The sequence below is a fragment of the Falco peregrinus genome, chromosome 1 (assembly GCF_023634155.1).
Source record: "Falco peregrinus isolate bFalPer1 chromosome 1, bFalPer1.pri, whole genome shotgun sequence".
Taxonomy (NCBI): domain Eukaryota; kingdom Metazoa; phylum Chordata; class Aves; order Falconiformes; family Falconidae; genus Falco; species Falco peregrinus.
In genome coordinates, this window is record NC_073721.1 from 95,703,775 (window position 1) to 95,720,859 (window position 17,085).

Consider the following 17,085-nt stretch of genomic DNA (forward strand, 5'->3'; position numbering starts at 1 on the left):
GGCACTGGGTAATGTTAATTTCTAATTGAAACAGCTGTGAGTTCAAAACCCCGGCTTAAAGGAGTCTTCTTATAAACTGAACAAAGTAGTGAAACCCAAAAGCCTGAAATACTTCAGCACAAACATGCTTGAAAATCCTGTTTTAAAAAGGAAATCAAGGATCTCCTGTATCGAGGGGTATGATGAAATGGTGAGAGCCTTTAACTAGCTGCTCTTTAAGTACAAAGTATGGGACCACTCCGAGATAGGATGCTGGCATTCAAGAAGATACTGAAAGAGCCATAAAACCAGCAAGAACAACAAATTGGATGGGGGGTCCTTGGAGCTTGAGCATCTGGTCAGGGCTGAGGTCTGTAGAGGAGTTTGCGCTTCCCCTCTCCCATGTCCATGCTTACAGTCAACGAGGCACCAGGGAATGGGCAGAGTAGCTGGAAGAAATGGTATTTTATTTAAGAAACAAAGAGAGAATTTAATCCATGGCAGCTGCCCACAGAATCGTCAAATGAAAACCCTCTCTTTGGATAAAGCATTGAGGATTTCAAAACCACAAGAAATCGCTCCTGGGACATCTCATGTTTGCGGGGAACTCACTGACTTTTCACTCTCAAAGGGACAGGGTTGGCCAAGGTCTGCTAGTCCAGGGCTGCTGCAACTGCAGCTGGGGAGACCGGGCATTTTCAGGGAAAAGGCTGATGTTGGAATTTGCTTTCCAACGGGACCAGAGAGCACTGACCTCCAGGGTGTCCTGAAACTTTGATAGGCAGGCGTTTCCCTCCACGGATTAGGGCTTCTCCTCTTATTCCTTGGATGTCAACACACCGTGAGCTGTGCGTGCAGTTTTAAGTGCTTCTGCGACGACATGCAGAGAAACACAAAACATTGTGTTTCTATAGCAAAGCCTGGCTCAAACAGGCCTCCAGGGATGCAGGAGAAACCCAAAGAGCAAGGAACCGGCCTTGGGAGATGCCAGCTCGCCAACATGCCAAAATTCATTGACAATGACAGAAAATGCTTTGTCAGTCCCAGAGTTAAGCTGACTGATGGCAGCAACCACAGAAGACACCAACGCAGTGAGACAGAACGTGCAAACCCATCCTGAAAGCTAAACACATCCAGCTGGGCTTTGCTAACACTAAGCTTTGCTGAGAAGTCTTGGGGATCACAATGGTAATAGGTGTCTCCTGGGTCTCAAAGTTTCCCTTAAAGTCTCGAGGATGCACAGGCACGAAGCAAGCTTCAGTTTCAGTGAACAGAAAACAAAGCAGGAATGAAAACCTAACACCTCAGAAGGGGCTTGAGTACAAGGGGCAAGAGATAAGCTGCACTAAGAAGTACCTACGGAAGAGGGAGGGAAAAACTAAACAAAGAAAAAGTTTTTTTTTTGGTGGAAAATCATTACTATATGCAGATCAAACATGGAATGCAAGAAAAAGGTTAGGCTGAAGTCCATCCAATAAACCAGAAAATGGGATTGTCACATGGGTGACATTTAAAAAAAAAAAAAAGAAAAAGAAAAAGGATTTTAAAGCTTTTCACAAGATAGGCAAAGACAATAGGCACAGACTCTGGGGAAGCAATGAAAAGGGGTCACTACAATTGCAGATGGAGCGCAGCCAGGATGATAATGCTTGGAAAACTGAAAATAACAGTACATGTGGCAGTCTGTTACTGGGTCTTGGTGCATAAAAGCTTACTGATGGTCACTGAAGACGTACAGCAGAGACTGGGGAGATGACCCTGTAGAACACCATAGGTCAATCGCCTGCAGTCCGAATTCCATAGCAAAATGATGTGCGGAGGCAGAAACCTAATCTCCAAGCTAGTAACAGAAAAACGGGGAACAATGAATTTCAAATAAACTTGCTGGGCAGAGGGCACACAAATATACATTAACTATCTAACTGCAAACAGTTGACACAGTGATTCATGAACTCACCTTGAAAAAAAATCAATCCCTACCAGTTTAGCTACAGGCAGAGGCAGCTCGACTGACAAGCGGCACGGGAAACAAGCACCAGGACCGCAGAAAACCATAAAGGAAGATGTGGCAACCAGGCGTAATGCATGTACGAGAACGTGAAACACGTTCCAGTTCAGCCTAACAATACTAATTAGGAAAGGAGATAAGATAATTGAAGTTGGCCAGCTAGACTACCACGGTGAAATAAAGCAAAGGGCCTCTGACTCCAGAAACACTGGCAATAAAAGCAGAGAGAGCACATGTACAGGAGAAAGGGAGGCTGCATTAGAACCGTGACATTATAATTAGGAGCAAAGGGATGGAATTTGGGGGGGAGGAGAAATAAAAAAAATAATGAAGCTGATTATCTGCAAAAATGGCCTCATAGCAAAAAAACTGTAAGTGTCAAATTTTGACTAAAGTACTCAAGGACAAGTTTCAGAAAACAGCTCACAGCTCAGTATCAGTCAGAAGACTGACAGCAGCGCAGTGCATTTCCCTTATCTTGGTTTCTGAAGAAAAAACACCAGTCAACACAGCTTATAAAACTAAACATCATTCTTGAAGAAGAAAACAAGTCAGTAATTGGAAGCCAGGACATTCCAGCTCTATTTTATGCCACAGACCATCTGACCAGAAAGTTTTAAGCATGAAATTTCAACTCTAGCATGCAGAGACGTGACCCTACTTGAATCTGTGTTATCCTGCAGAATAAAAATGCGGCAACTCTTTTTCTAACTTGAAAAATTAACTTTCAAGTAGTATTTCATCTTTTTGGGAGGATAAGAGCTCTTCTTTTGAGGATTAAAAAGATGAAAGTCTGCCCACAGCATGCTTACCATCTCTGCGTACACTTCAGAATAAATTTCCACTTATTCTTTTGAGGTGTTTTATGTTCGCAATTAAGCTTGGAGATTAGTAGATGCTCCATGAAGTTACAAATTAGAACATCATCATAAACAAACACGTCTGTTAACTCAGGGGAAAATGCAATGCAATGAACAGACATCAGTCCTTATTATCCCTTCTCCTACCAGCAATACGGTTGACGTCTCAGCTCTACCCTCTCCTCGATTTACCAAGGGGCATGTACAGAAAAGTAGGATCTCACCCCTTATAAGGAGAGCAGTCAGCAAGTACCAGCACGTTCTGATGCAAGGGGAACAGCTATTCCATCAATCTGCAACATGTTCTGGACAACAGAAGTTTACACAGACCACAAGAATTATAGGAATTAACTCCATTTTGTTTACAGTAAAAAGAGATCTAGTGGAGATCCAGTAGTGTAAGGGGGTAACACAGCAGGGACAGGTCCAACTCAATGGACTGATATGCAAACCATGCACATTTGGAAATGTTTTGCACGTTCTAAATATAAAAGGAGATTCTCCTTTTATGTTTGAGTTCTTCTAATTAGGAAGAGCTGATTAAACAACTTATCTGAGAAGGCACTAATGTAAACAAAAGCCTGTTTTCTGGAGCAGAGGTGTCAAGCTTCCTTCTCTTAGAGGGTTATTTTAATTTTTTATGCTTGTTCATCAACTAAGGTAAACATGTCAGGCAGGCGAGTTCCAATTCACCGAAGCCAGATGGATTTTTTCAGATCCACACTAAAGCAATGTCCTTTACACATCTCAACATCTGTGCTGGGTATGGGCTCACTGCATTTACAGGAGGGCTGCTTCTGTCATCTTCTTCCCTTCCCATTCCCCTCCACTCCTCCCTTACCTTTTTCTTTGCCTCCCCCCCCCCCCTTCATTATTATTCCTAAATCCATAACCCATAACCCCAACATACAAACATACAGGCCTAGCTCCCAATTCCTTCCCCACTGCACCACGGACCAGGGAAATGAGCAACAGCCCAAGCAATATTATTCCAGAGAGGAGCCACTCTCTTCCCCCAGAATTTCAGAAAAGGACACCTGGGTGGTTTCCACATCTCAGAGCCACGGGCTGAGGCTCTCTGCTGGTGTGGGCTGATGTTGCCACATCTGTTTACACCGAGAACACCGCTATTCACCAACACCGCAGCCCGGTATCTTTTTTTTTTTTTTTTTAAACAAAAGTTTAGATTCTACAGCTTCTGCATACGTCATACATATCATAAATACCTCAGCCAGAGGCAGCTCAGAGGCCATATATCTGACGCTGCTACTCCAGAGCCTTCCACATTGTTTTAAAATCTCAGCAATGACCTTTTAGTGTTTCATTTGGAGATTATTTCCTTTCATCACAACACTTCTCCCTTGACTTCTCCTGAAATACTTTCAGATACAAACCTATTCTAAGCTGTCAGGCCTCATCAAGTTTACTTTACACTGCTCTCTCTCCTCTTGATAAGATCCCTGCGCATAAATATACATATACACATGTTTTCATACAAACATGCACGCACACATCTATACATTTAATAATGGTATGCAAAAGACAGCTGGATTCTCTGCAAACCAAGTCTAACGTGAGGTCAAAACTTTCATGTGCCTGAGAAACACTTGGGACCTAGAAAGCAAAGGCAGTTACTTATCTTTGAGAAGAATGTGACTGATGTCATTTGTGTGAAACCACAAATATTTATTTTTAATGAAAAAATACTTAAAGTGTGCCACAGTGTCATATATTCATTTGAATAGTAGTACAAAGATATGTATTTCTGAGAAAAAGTCTTAACACTGTAGAAAATAAATGTGGTTCTTAAATTATGTCAAAAGAAACCAGTAAAAAAACTAATGTTTTAAACACTGGAATAAAACGAAACAATTAAGAGATAACAATAAATTATAATTACAGTATTTCAAATATTTGCTTCATGCTTTTTTCAGCATTAGTTTCTAAATGTGTCACATACAATACGCCCTCAGAAGCCAACAGTCAGAATGGTCTTTCAATGGTACTGCGGATAATAGGATGTGGAGCTGAATAAACTCCTAGAAAAATGACACCACCGTTTGTTATTTACTGATACATAAATCATCAGAACATGGCAGTTTTAGGTTTGTACCTAACATATATTTTTGTTAATGAAAATTTAGTTGTTTTTTTTTTTAATCAACTAACCTTTTTTACTTCAATGAACTAAACAGCAATTGTGGTCATTAACAAGTATGTCACCCAAGCACACTGCACAATCGTGCTTACGGGATGCTACACGTTGTATTGGCTTTTTATACAGTCAAAGTTAACATGAATTTGGAATAATTTCAAGTCTAATTAAGCACTGCAAAATGTTTAAAACCGTAAATGTTTTTAAATACAAACCATTTTTGCTTTTTAGAAATAGGAAAAAATCCAAACATGCATTTAAACCTGAAACCTCCATGCCACATATACTGTAGATGAACAGTAAAACATCAGTTTTGTGCCATTTATTTTAAAATTTCTTTTCCCGTCCCCAGTCAAAATTCAAATAGCATCTAAATTTGATTTGTCTGTATTTTATTGGTCGTCTTTGTACATGAAGGTTAGAAGGAAAAGAGCAATATCCAGAGATGACCAATAAGCAGTGTGCGATGTGACTGCAGACCAGTATCTGCTCTCCACGAGACCTTCCCTGAGCTCGAAATCGATCCTGTGCTCCAGTTCCACTAGAAATTGAACAAGAAACAAAAACGGTGTTAGAACTGTCTGTCAGCAAAAGGGAAACACTAGTACGTTTTTCCATCAACTTTGGGTTCTAATTCCACTTGTATACAAAATGCACATAATATCTCCATCTTTAACAGTGCACTCATCTAAATCAACTGTCATTTTTAATAATAACATACAAACATTTTGATGCACGTGCATTTAGCACAAACCTGACCTAAGAATGGTTCTTAGTTCAGGAAAAAAACCCCAAACAACTAAACCTAAAGCTTGGAAAAAGCCATCATTTTTTAAAGCAGCTGTTTTCTTTAGAGTAACTACATAAATACATTTATTTATACTCCTAATGATGACTACACAGAAGTATCCAGCAAATGCTGAGGCCTCATTAGGAAACACTGATGTTCAGAAGGTGGATACTCAGAACCTTCTGAAATAAAAGGACTGCTCGCATTTTCAGTGGCTATACAAGGGGACTACACCCAGTATTACAAGGGCTTTCGTCCCTACACAGCACTAGCCCTTTTAATTTCCAGATTATTCCAAATATATTTCAGCAGTTATCCTTTCATTTCAATGGCTGCTTTGATTAATACCACATTCAAAGCAATTTTCACTGCATGTTTAACTGGGCCAATGGCTAACCTACTGTTACGGCACTTTAGCGGTTAGAAAATCTCTACAAGGAGCAATAGAATGAAAAGGACAAAACTAAAAGCCTGCTTAGCTCCAAAAGCCAAAACCCCATATTGAGTAAAAAATGCAGTCATTTATCAAAGCCAATTGCAAGGAATTTTAATTCTTGGCCCAAAGAGCACATAAAGGGAGCATCGCACCAGCGCTGCTGCAGCAGTCGTGACACAGCGGCGCGCAGGGAGTGACATGCCCTTCTCTTTTCACTGCAGCATCACACCGCTTTGGGAATGCAGCGAGGAGAGGGAGTCAGAGACTTCAGATACCAGGAGACAACTGCAGCCATTTCCACTAAGACGCCTATATTAAAAAAAAACAGTCACTCCGCAGGAAGGACGCCCTGAATGACTCTGTCTCCCTCTGACAAGAGGCCGTTACAGGAGCCTGGGAGGCAGCCAAACCCCACCACAAGCCGAGCGGCCGCCCTCTCAGAAGCAAATACTTTGGCCACGGATTGCATCATTCAGTTTGCAGCCTCGCTGGCCTCTGCTCCACGTTCTCCTTCTACGGATCAGGGATGGGCTTTCAGGAAAGAGGGACACAGGAACTGTGCAGAAGGCCCTTGACATGCCAGCCCCTCTCAAAAGGACCTCATCGGCAGCTCCACAACATTCACTGTCATGCCACTCTCATTCTCCTCCAGTTTAAAACAGAGTCTCTGTCCTCAAATACTGACTCAGACAGGTTATCTGTTGAAATTAGCAGTGATGAATGGACAGCAGTCTATCATGTGAATGCTATCACAAGATACTTGTGACTCCTTAGATTGCAAAAAACCCTGCCTTGCAACAGTGCTGATGAGATGTTTAGAAAGAAAGTAAAGTATGAATTTCTGTAAAGGAAGTACCTACGCTTTCTCAAAAAAACAGCTGCTAAAATTGCACTTTCTGTTCTGGGTGGTTCAGATCAGGACAAGGCAGCTCCTGTTTCCAGTTATATGTGCCTTTAAATCCAGATTGCTTCAGAACTGCCAGTGTACAGGGAAATTTAAATAAAACCTTTTATGATAAATGGTGAGTGGGATTCTTTGCAGCAATTATATTGCTTTTCCTAGTGGGAGTCTAGAAACTACTGATATGCAAATTTCATTAGCCAAAACTCATACATGAATATATATATGGTGTACAAGTATGTACAAACACATATACAGATAAACCTTCCTTAAGAGGAAAAAAAAAAGATTAAAGGGAGAACTAAGAGTCGGTCCTTGGACGGTCTTAAGAGATTCAAAAAGCAGGAACAGATTCAATATTTATCATTTTAGAGCAAAAGAACAGAACTAAATAGCGGCATATGTTGGTATGGTATTTCCAGCCTCCTACAACATACAGATGCAGCCCACTAAAGGTCCCGTTTCCACAGGTTTGTAAGGTGGACTCATCACTAACCTATGGGTTCGAGAAAGCCCGAGCTGCTGTGCGGGAAAGGTGGCGCCCCAACAGTTGTGGTCTTCTTGTCGTCCCCCTCGGTTCCTTCTTTTCCTGGCTCGAGTGTCTGTGTGGTGGCTGTACCAGATCGACCAAGTCTTGAGAAAAGCATCCCGCCGAGGCCCTTCCCGATACTTGCTGCTCCTGCATTCAGTACAGAAGAAAAAAAACCACAAACCCAAGCACAAGGGCAGCTAAATTAAACTGCAAATTAAAGTCACTATAGCACCCATAAATTAGAGTTGAGTGACAGACGGAAGAAAAGACTATTCATGTTTTTCAAGGGTAGGAACAGCTTATCTGACTTAAGTGTACGCTGTTTATCTTCAGATTAATCTAGTGTACAAGCAAAAACTGTGATTTGGAAACTAGTTAGGAGAAAAAAAATACAGAATGCTTCTGCAGCAAGAAAACTGGTACTTTTAAGGATATGTTGTAATTCTTCTTTCATAAAAGAATCTAAGACTAAGACAAAACCATTTTATAACAACATTAGTATCTCCTGCACATACGAATCCCATCAGAAGATGCAAGACATTCCTCTCATTAAGGGTCCTTATATTGACATCACCCTTACAGACATTTAGAAATGCTGTATCGTCCTTTAAAAGGACTCTTTTGGTTGCTCAGGAGGAGGGCAAAAGTTAAGAACAGATGTGATGTTTTCTCCTGACTTTGCTGCCACCTTATGGACGAGACATTAAAGTTACCATAGTAACAGCAAAAAGCAACCCTGCTTTGAAATACCACATGCTTCTACTTAAGGACTAAACTGGTTTTATATACTTTACTTGTTTGATTGGGAAGATTCCTGGCACTAGCCTTCTTCCAAATCCCACATAGAGAGCTAAAGAAAAGCCTTGAGTCAACAAAAACTGCAAGCGCATGCTCAAATATAAGCTCTAGTGAAAGTGAATTTAAGCTCACTTAAACCAGGGCTTATTTTGAATCAGAAAGCCAGAAGAGGACAGACTTCATATTAAAACAGCCTGAATTTCCTATTGTAAAATCATGAGTTAAATGTAACTAATCACTTAATTTTTCTATTTGCCAATACCAGAAAATGTAGTCACAAAACAAGCTTTAATTTTTTTCCCCCCATGAAGCAGAGTGGAAACTATTAAACCACCAGGATGTTACTTCAGTAAGGCAGACAACAACAAGGCAGCAACAGCATCAACTCCCTGACAGCATCCCCTCCCCACAAGCCTGGACTCCAGTGTACGTAAACTGTCTTTTCTTCAAAGTAAAGGTCAGTTGGGATTAATACAAGCCATGCAACTATACAGCACAACCTGAAACAGCCAGGAATAGCTTGTTTATGGTTACACCTCCAACACCACACCATGGAGCAGTGAAGCTCTACAAGAAGATCCTATATAAAAGAAAGGACATAAAGAACAATTACCTAATATACTTGCTTTGCCTAGGCTTGTTATAGACTCCCCGTAGTGGGGTCGAGCCATGACTGGTGAAGCACTTGGGCTTGGTACAGTTGAAACACTTTCGCCATCAGTAACTGAGGTAGGTTCTTTTGTTGGGTTGAGAAAACATGGCTTCATATGCTCATAAGGTAGAGGGTTTGCAGTGTTGTACCAGTGGATCTGGACAGGTGAAATGTTGCTGTAGTGTTTCAGAATCAAAGGTTCTAACCTATAGGCCTGCAAGAGAAAAAAAATAAATCCTGTGTTGAGACCAAAAAATTATATTGCCTTCGCATAGAGAGTCCTCTCCAACCTCAAATCCAAAATATCTGTAATGAGTGAACCCTAAAAAGTGACAGAATGGTGGTGTTATGATCTTGTTCACTTTTATTTTCACAGCCTGGAAGATCTATTAACTGCCCGGTTGCGTGTGCATTCACTTTTGCACAGTTCTCGGGAGCACTTCTACTACATGTTGTTATGAACACACAAGTTACTGTTAACAGATGTTTATTATGCATTGACAGAGCAAGTTTTATATACAGTTAAGCCGATTCAACACAACAGAGGGAGGAACTGGCTATGTAAACATTGTTTAATTACTCTTCTTTGATCCCTGTGCAAATAGCAAACTGGTGTATTTATTAAAAAAAAAAAATCATTTTCTATTAATTATTTATTTTTGTTTTCTTTGATGTAGAAAAGTATCTGCACTTCTTTATCTTAAAACTAAGTAAAGTTACTATTTGTGGGGTGGGACCACAGATGGTAGTCTGAGCAATTGTCCTAGACACTGCAGGAAAATTCTGGTTTTGGAGTAGCTGGACCTGAACAAGATCTCGAGATGAGTAGAACCAGTGTGTTTGGACTGAAGTCTGAATAATGCTTGGATTCAGGCAGAGTTTAAACACAAAAGTATCCCCAAATTACTGTTCTACATAGGCATGAAATTCCAAATCAAGCTTGCCATCAAAGAAGTTGCCAATGTGAGGCAGATCAAAGTCCCAACACCCTGCCTCTGACCACAGTGAACACTGGCTGCCTATGGAAGCGTGCAAGGACAGGGTGAAGCCGTACCAACATTGCCCTCCAAAGCATTACCCCCCACCCTCTAACAACCTGTGGCCCAGGACCCGTTAAGAAAAAAACATTGCTTTTCTACAGTATCCTGTAAACTGCTTCTAAAGCCTTTTTTAACAGCAGTAGGATCTTTGGACAGATGACGTTTAACGGAATTCACTAAGTTAAACACAAGCTGGAGCTTGACTGAGAAGGACTTTTTCTTATGTCTTTGCAAAAAATGAAAAAGCAGAGTCATCTCAAATCTTATGCTTACTAATATGAAAAGAGAATCAAAGTATATGGTATTTAAGGCAATTATTTATGGGAACTATTATTCTACAGTTACAAACCCCAAGACATTTTATGATAATCATTAACAAATAGTCCTGTGCTGGAACATACTTGTGTTGATTCACACACTTTGAAGATCACACATTATCACACAGCTGATGCTTAAAAACAGTCAAGGTAAAAGCTTGCAACTGCAATTAAAACTCACCACTGGATCTGTTGGATGAAAAATATTCAGTAAGCGGTTACAAATTGTTCTGGGCAGAATATGGTCTTGACTACCACTGTTTCCTGGACGGATGCCACGCAATGCCAAAAACACTGCTAATGGAGATCCCATACAGAAGAAATTCTCAACCTAAGGAGAGATTTCATCCACATTAATAAGGATGGAAATAATGCTTTCTAACATGGCTGGATTTAACTTCTTTCAACTGATTTCCCACTTTCAACTGACAGCCTTGTACAGTATTAGTATGTCAAAAAGCGGAAGACCACTATAACAGACGTACTGTAATATGAAGGTTAAGTTTCCCCTTTCCCTTTGCTGTGACACGAGAGTTGCATGTTGCGGTGCTACGTAGTTGTAGAACTGAAAACCAAGTAAGAAATTTGAAGTGAACGAAGTCTACCAAAACTGGAAAGGCCGGAGCAAGAAGAATTTGGAAGATACTAATGAAATGTGATGAGTTTCGCAAGACTGAAGTCTGATTTCTCATGAAACTTCCCAAAGCTTACCACACCTCCTTAATCTTACCCTCAACAAGCAGTCCATGATTTGTTTTGCTATACACACCCATCGAGAAAGCAGAAATGCAAGCTATACTTGGTATTTAAAGTCTTATCTGATCTTAAATGTCTTTTCCAGCCTCAGCGATTCTAGGATTCTATTAGAGACATGATTTAGTGGTGGGCTCGGCAGTGCTGGGTTAATGGTTGGACTCGACGAACCTAAAGGTCTTTTCCAACCTAAATGATCCTATGAGTCTATGACTAAAGACAACCTAGAGAATGCTTAACAGCAGTCACACACACATACAAGCCGGTGTTACATACAACCTCTTAAAAACACCTAGTGTTAAATGAACAGAATGGTGCTTGTCAGAGGTGCCACCACTCACACGCTAGGAACCACTATCCAGGAACAGCACACTGAGAGACTCTGCAGGCTGGCTTACATTACCCAAAGCTACTGCGACTTTGGTCTAAAAGGACTGCCTCCAACAGTGACAGGCGAATGAGTACACCTGAACTGCGACCGCTAACCCATCCAACAAAGGTTACAGAACATGTATCGGTGGTAACAACTTTTGGTCACTGTCAACCTGCGGACAGGATTCAACACTGACCTAGAGGTGAATGGCTTCATATCACAGCATCACAGTATGGTCAGGGCTGGAAGGGACCTCTGGAGCTCACCCAGCCCAACCCCCTGCTCAAGCAGGGTCTCCTAGAGCGGGCTGCACAGCCCAGGCGGGTTTGGATGTCTCCAGAGAAGGAGACCCCACCGCCTCTCTGGGCGGCCCGGCCCAGCGCTCCGGCACCCTCACGGTAAAGACGTTTTTCCTCACATTCAGGTGGAACTCCCCGTGTTGCAGCGTGTGCCCGTTGCCCCTTGTCCTGGCGCTGGGCACCGCTGGAAAGAGCCTGGCCCCGTCCTCTTGGCGCTCGCCCCTAAGATATTTGTAGGCATTGATGAGATCCCCTCTCAGTCTTCTCTCCAGGCTCAACAGCCCCAGCTCTCGCCTGTCCTCACCAGGGAGATGCTCCCGTCCCCTCATCATCTTTGTAGCCTCCGCTGGCCCCTCTCCAGCAGTTCTCTGTCTCTCTAGAATTGGTTTTCCATTACCCATCCTCAGACATTATCTCCTAGAAACATCAAACGTAAAACTCTGTAGTCAAAAATATTTTCATGTCAGAATTAATTTTTAACCTATGAAAAACTAACTTTACCATTATCAGACCTTCACTGCAACTTTCCCCATAGCAGTGCCCACTTTACAGGGCACTACAACTGAGCAACTCCTAGGCTGCTGCTACTTAACCAGCAAGAGAAATTGCTGCATTCTTGCTAAGTGCGTGTGGAGGATACTTGGGATTCCCATGTGCCTTCCCTATATGTCAGCGCATGGAGCGAGGGTGTAGAAATAATGGTCCGTTTCATCTATCAGATTCCAGCACTGCACAAAACATTCCTCCTCCTCTGACTTGGCACTGGTACCCCACCTCTTCCTTCCAAAAGAATGCATAAGCCCCAATTTTGTGGAAAAAAAAAAAATCTAGGTCTTCAGCAAAAGCTATTCAATGTCTTATGCTGCAAAGCACTGCTCTGTCATGTAGACTGTCACTCTAGCGCAAAGCTGCTTTGTTATCATCAAGCTCTGCACAGAGCCTTACATTTTTGCAGGCTGGACAAAAAGCTTTCTCTTCTTCAAATACAATAGAAACAGATATGCACAATGCAATCCTTTACACTGAGTAAGTGACCTCTAACCCAGTCCACCTGATACTCCTGTACCGAGCATGTGAAATACAATTACAGTTTTTCTGCTTCAGAAAGAAACCAGAAAGCGACTGCCAGCTTACGCTTGCTACCAGATGCTTAAAAGATGTTTTCATGAATTTATCTTAGGCAAGCACAGACTAAAAAGGCAGGCAAAATCTCAAAAGGCAAACCGTTTCTGTGGTTACATGGTGCATGACTTTTGCTCCAGCATTTCTACTGAGGAACACTAGATTAAGTGTCCACAGACAGACGCTTTATTTTTGGAGGACACTGTAAGCGTTTGAAGAGCTGGAAGACCATGTTGAAAGGCTTGAAAATACATAGTAAGGAACAAAGTACTGACTGGTGGGTACCTTAACGGGTAGCACCAGACCAATACCAAAGCAGTGAACACTAAGAACTCAAAATTAAGTCTTCCAAATTCAAGTCCTTTACATTGCAGCCATTATACTCTCTGCGCTGTTGCAAAGTGTCAGAAGACTGCCGTCTGACGAAACCTACTGGGAATAGAGGACTAAAATCCTTCTAGAAAACATTTATTAATTTTGGTGGTTTTCCTTGAAGCAGGAGTGGGGCACTTCACATATACACCTGCAAACGTTTAACAACAAAGACATGTTTCAGAACATGACCTTTCAGGATAGCATTATTTTTCCTAGTTATGATTCAGAAATAGAAGACTTATGAATTTACTTGTATTTTAAGCAGAAAGAGTCATCCATTCAACTTAAGACTGCAGTATTTTCAGAATTTAAAAAAAATAAATAAAGCTGAATGAGACAACAGAAGTGAGACAGCACAACTCTTCTGTGCATAGGTTGTGTGTGGGACAAACGAACAAGGTTTAGTGGTGATGTTGAAATAGAAGACACAGAAGGTGATTACAATTTACATTTCCGTGCTGCCTTTCAGCCTGGAAGATCCCAAATATTCTCTCAGAGCAAGGAAATACAGACCTCTGCAGCAGCCACTACCTGCCCCAGCACTCGGGAACGCTCTGCAGCCTGAGCAGACAAAGGGAACAGAGACTTACACCAGTATTACACGGGGACTTTAACTGGACAGTTGTGTGTTGAACTACTACGGCACATTTCTGCATTCAGTTTAAAGGCTTCCTCCTCTCAGGTAAGGCTGCATGTCAGCATCCCATTAAGCTCTCATAATTCTTGTACATGTGGTAAATCACTAGTGTCTTACAAATAATTTGTGATAGTTGTTATCAACATTGACATCACTGTCAGCTGATGCTACATAGAAACCACAAGGTTGTTTCTGTAACCCTGGGTGAATGAGAAGGGCTAAGAAATCCTGAAGCACTTTGGGCCAGCACCTTGCCAAGTCCAGATTTAAATGAATCTCCATCTCAGTACTAGGGAGGAACTGAAGTATGTCCTGCTCTCCTCCTCCCTACTGGGATTGAAAGGCATCCTACAACACTCTTATTTTCATGCACCACAGAGTCCTAAAGAGGCAGGTATCATGCCATTCCCCATGTTCTCATGTCGTTCAGCCCCTTTATCCTTTAACTCCGATCCCTCTTACACAACTGGTAGGAAGAAGGCTGTGCTTGTAAGCTTTACAATTACAATGGGGTGTAGGCTTTGCTTTTAACCCATGCAGCTCCTATTGATTCAGCAGTTTATTCAATCATGCTGTCTGAGGAGCAGTAGAGGACGAGAGACAAAAGGTACCTCAGTCCTCAAGTTCCCATTCTGGTGGCTTGTCCAATATATTATCAAACTACAAGACACACCGTATCTTCAGGTTTGGATATTTTTTTTCCTCCCAGAAGGGTCAGTCTATCACACAGATCACTTCCTCCAATATTAAATACCAGCCAAGTTTGCTGCTGTATTTATTCTTCCACTTGTCTTGCCAAAAGCTGCCTTTGTGCTCGCTCAACATCAAGCCAGCTTAACTCTGCTTAATGTAGGACTACTGACTCTGTCTCATCCTGTGAAGCTGAATTTGTTTCAGTCCATAAAAGAGGCAACACATCGACAGTGGGTAGCCTTTTTCATTACAGCTGTACATGCCCAGTTTGTTGTGTAATACAGCCTAAGGAGATCAGTGACCAAAAACTCCAGTCTCCTGCACCGCACAGACCAAAGAAATTTGTGGATCAAGCATTTATGGTAAATAAAAACTCAGGATCAAACCAGAGCTCTGGTCTGCCACGAAGAGCCAAGGTACCCCTAGTTGGTACCTATAAAAGCAGTTCTCCTTCAACAAGCTAGTCACAGTAAGCTGGACTGGCTTGCTGATGAGCAATCGTCCTTCAGCAATCCTCTTGAAATCCTCCCTTGGCAGAAGCACTTTGCCATCATGTTCATGGAAAGACTCTCTCTTCCTGGAGCTCTGCCTCAGGCATGGTACTCAAGCAATGGGAGTCCCTAGTGTGAAGTTTCACAGAAACAAAACATCTTCCTTTCAGTAAGGGTAAGGAAAAGGATGTACTGCAATGGGAAATCACCTAGCAGTAATTTACATACAGTCCTCTCCCCTTTCTTTCCCCCTTCTTTCCTGCTCCCTCTAAAAAGCAACTGTTAAAAAAAATCTTCAGTTTAAACACAAATGAGTGAAGAATAATCTTTCACAGAGCTGGAGGAGTATCAGTCTGACTCCAACTTCCTTGATGGCAGAGATAATAGCGTGATACAGGCTTTTAAGCTGTGATGAAAGGAGAAGGCGGTGACAAATTGAATTATAGTTAGTTTCCTCTTTTTTACGGCTCAAGATTGACCTTGGCTTCTGGGAGTCCTTCTGAACTCAGAAGGAAAGAAAAATGGCAACTTAAGAAACAATAATCTATTTTGTTCTCATCTATCATGTCACATTTATATGGTTTAATAATTCAGGATACAGTTGAGCAACTAGAAAGTGTTGCACATCCCATCAAGAAGCTAGAAAATGCCTTTTCCCAACGATAAGAAATTCTAGCAATTTATACAGAAATTCTAGCAATTTGTACAGCTGATTAGCAAGTGATCTGTTTCATGAGACTAAAAGTAACTTGTGCTAACTGTCAAATCAGAGTAATTTGGAAGGAAAATCCCCTGCTGGAGAAAATTCAATCAGATTTGCTCAGAGATGAGACATGTTAGAAGTAGTCCCCAAGGAAAATGGATTAATCAACAATGTAGAAGTGAAATTGTTTAAAGTAAGTGTAAATGTAATTTGCCAAACTGCTTTTATCTTCCCACAGTTGTACGTGTTCGTGTATATTAACAACCTATACAGGTTTATATATTTACATATAAACATATATTTGTAATAAATAGTAACATATGAATCCAGTAACACGTTTACACACACGTACACACACTTGAAGCAATACATTAACACTATTCTACCAATATCATGTCTAGGGACACGGAAAAAACCCCTGAGCACAATAACTCATATTATGGGTGGATTTTTAAAGCAAGTAGAAACATTCAGTAAAAACCTCTCCAACATACATACCTTAAATCTTAAGACAGGTGGTTTTGATTTGGTGGATGCCTTTAACTCACGTAACCTCTCTTCTATCTCTCTCTTCCTAGAAAACAGAGATCTTTCTGAGATTCAATAAAAAATGTAGCCTTAACCTCTCCGACTCAAACGGCCATTCCTGTGGGGTCCAACAGTTTTGTCTGCTGGAAAGAGAAACTGATGGCATCAGTATTTCTTGGAGGCAGTCCACTGGATTTAGAAACAATGTGTGTGAAATCCCGTTTCTCTGACCACATAAGGAATCAGTCAAGACATGCCAGTTTCCTTGTTCACCCCCCCCAGCATCTGCCCACCCTCCTGACTCAGGAGTGACTCACCTCCTGTTTCCTTGGTGTTTCTGCAGCCAAATCACCTGTTTTGTGGGCTTTTTTAAAAAAAAACAAGCTACAAGAATCTCCACGGCCCAAGCATTATTAAGTTTTTCTATATTGTGTTGGACTGGAGGACAGTGTCCCACCCTTTCAACTATCATTAAAAAAGGTTGTTCACCTGTTCTTCTAGTCAGCCTGAATTAAAGAAGCAGCTACAATATAAAGCACTCGTATGGATTGGTAAAACTGCCCTCATTCCCAGCAGCAGGACATTATGCCCTCTTCAGAGCAGGAAACCACCACCTCCTCAAGTTCCACAGAAGTATTATGTA

The 17,085-nt window shown here is 41.5% G+C and overlaps 1 protein-coding gene across 2 annotated transcripts in view; it reads right to left on the reverse strand.

Annotated features, from left to right (window-relative positions):
• Positions 1–4,501: 4,501 nt before the first annotated feature.
• The window catches only part of DDHD1 (DDHD domain containing 1), a 67,973-nt gene continuing 55,389 nt past the window's right edge, over positions 4,502–17,085 (reverse strand). Inside the window, exons 9-13 of one of the 2 annotated variants that reach the window (XM_055816790.1) lie at positions 16,413–16,488; positions 10,650–10,799; positions 9,073–9,325; positions 7,626–7,808; positions 4,502–5,543 (exon numbers count right to left, since the gene is read on the reverse strand). In XM_055816790.1, the coding sequence (XP_055672765.1) occupies positions 5,395–5,543; positions 7,626–7,808; positions 9,073–9,325; positions 10,650–10,799; positions 16,413–16,488 (811 nt within the window). In that variant the 3' untranslated portion in view covers positions 4,502–5,394. The remainder of the gene's footprint in view (positions 5,544–7,625; positions 7,809–9,072; positions 9,326–10,649; positions 10,800–16,412; positions 16,489–17,085) is intronic. The other variant, XM_055816795.1, reaches the window with a different exon arrangement.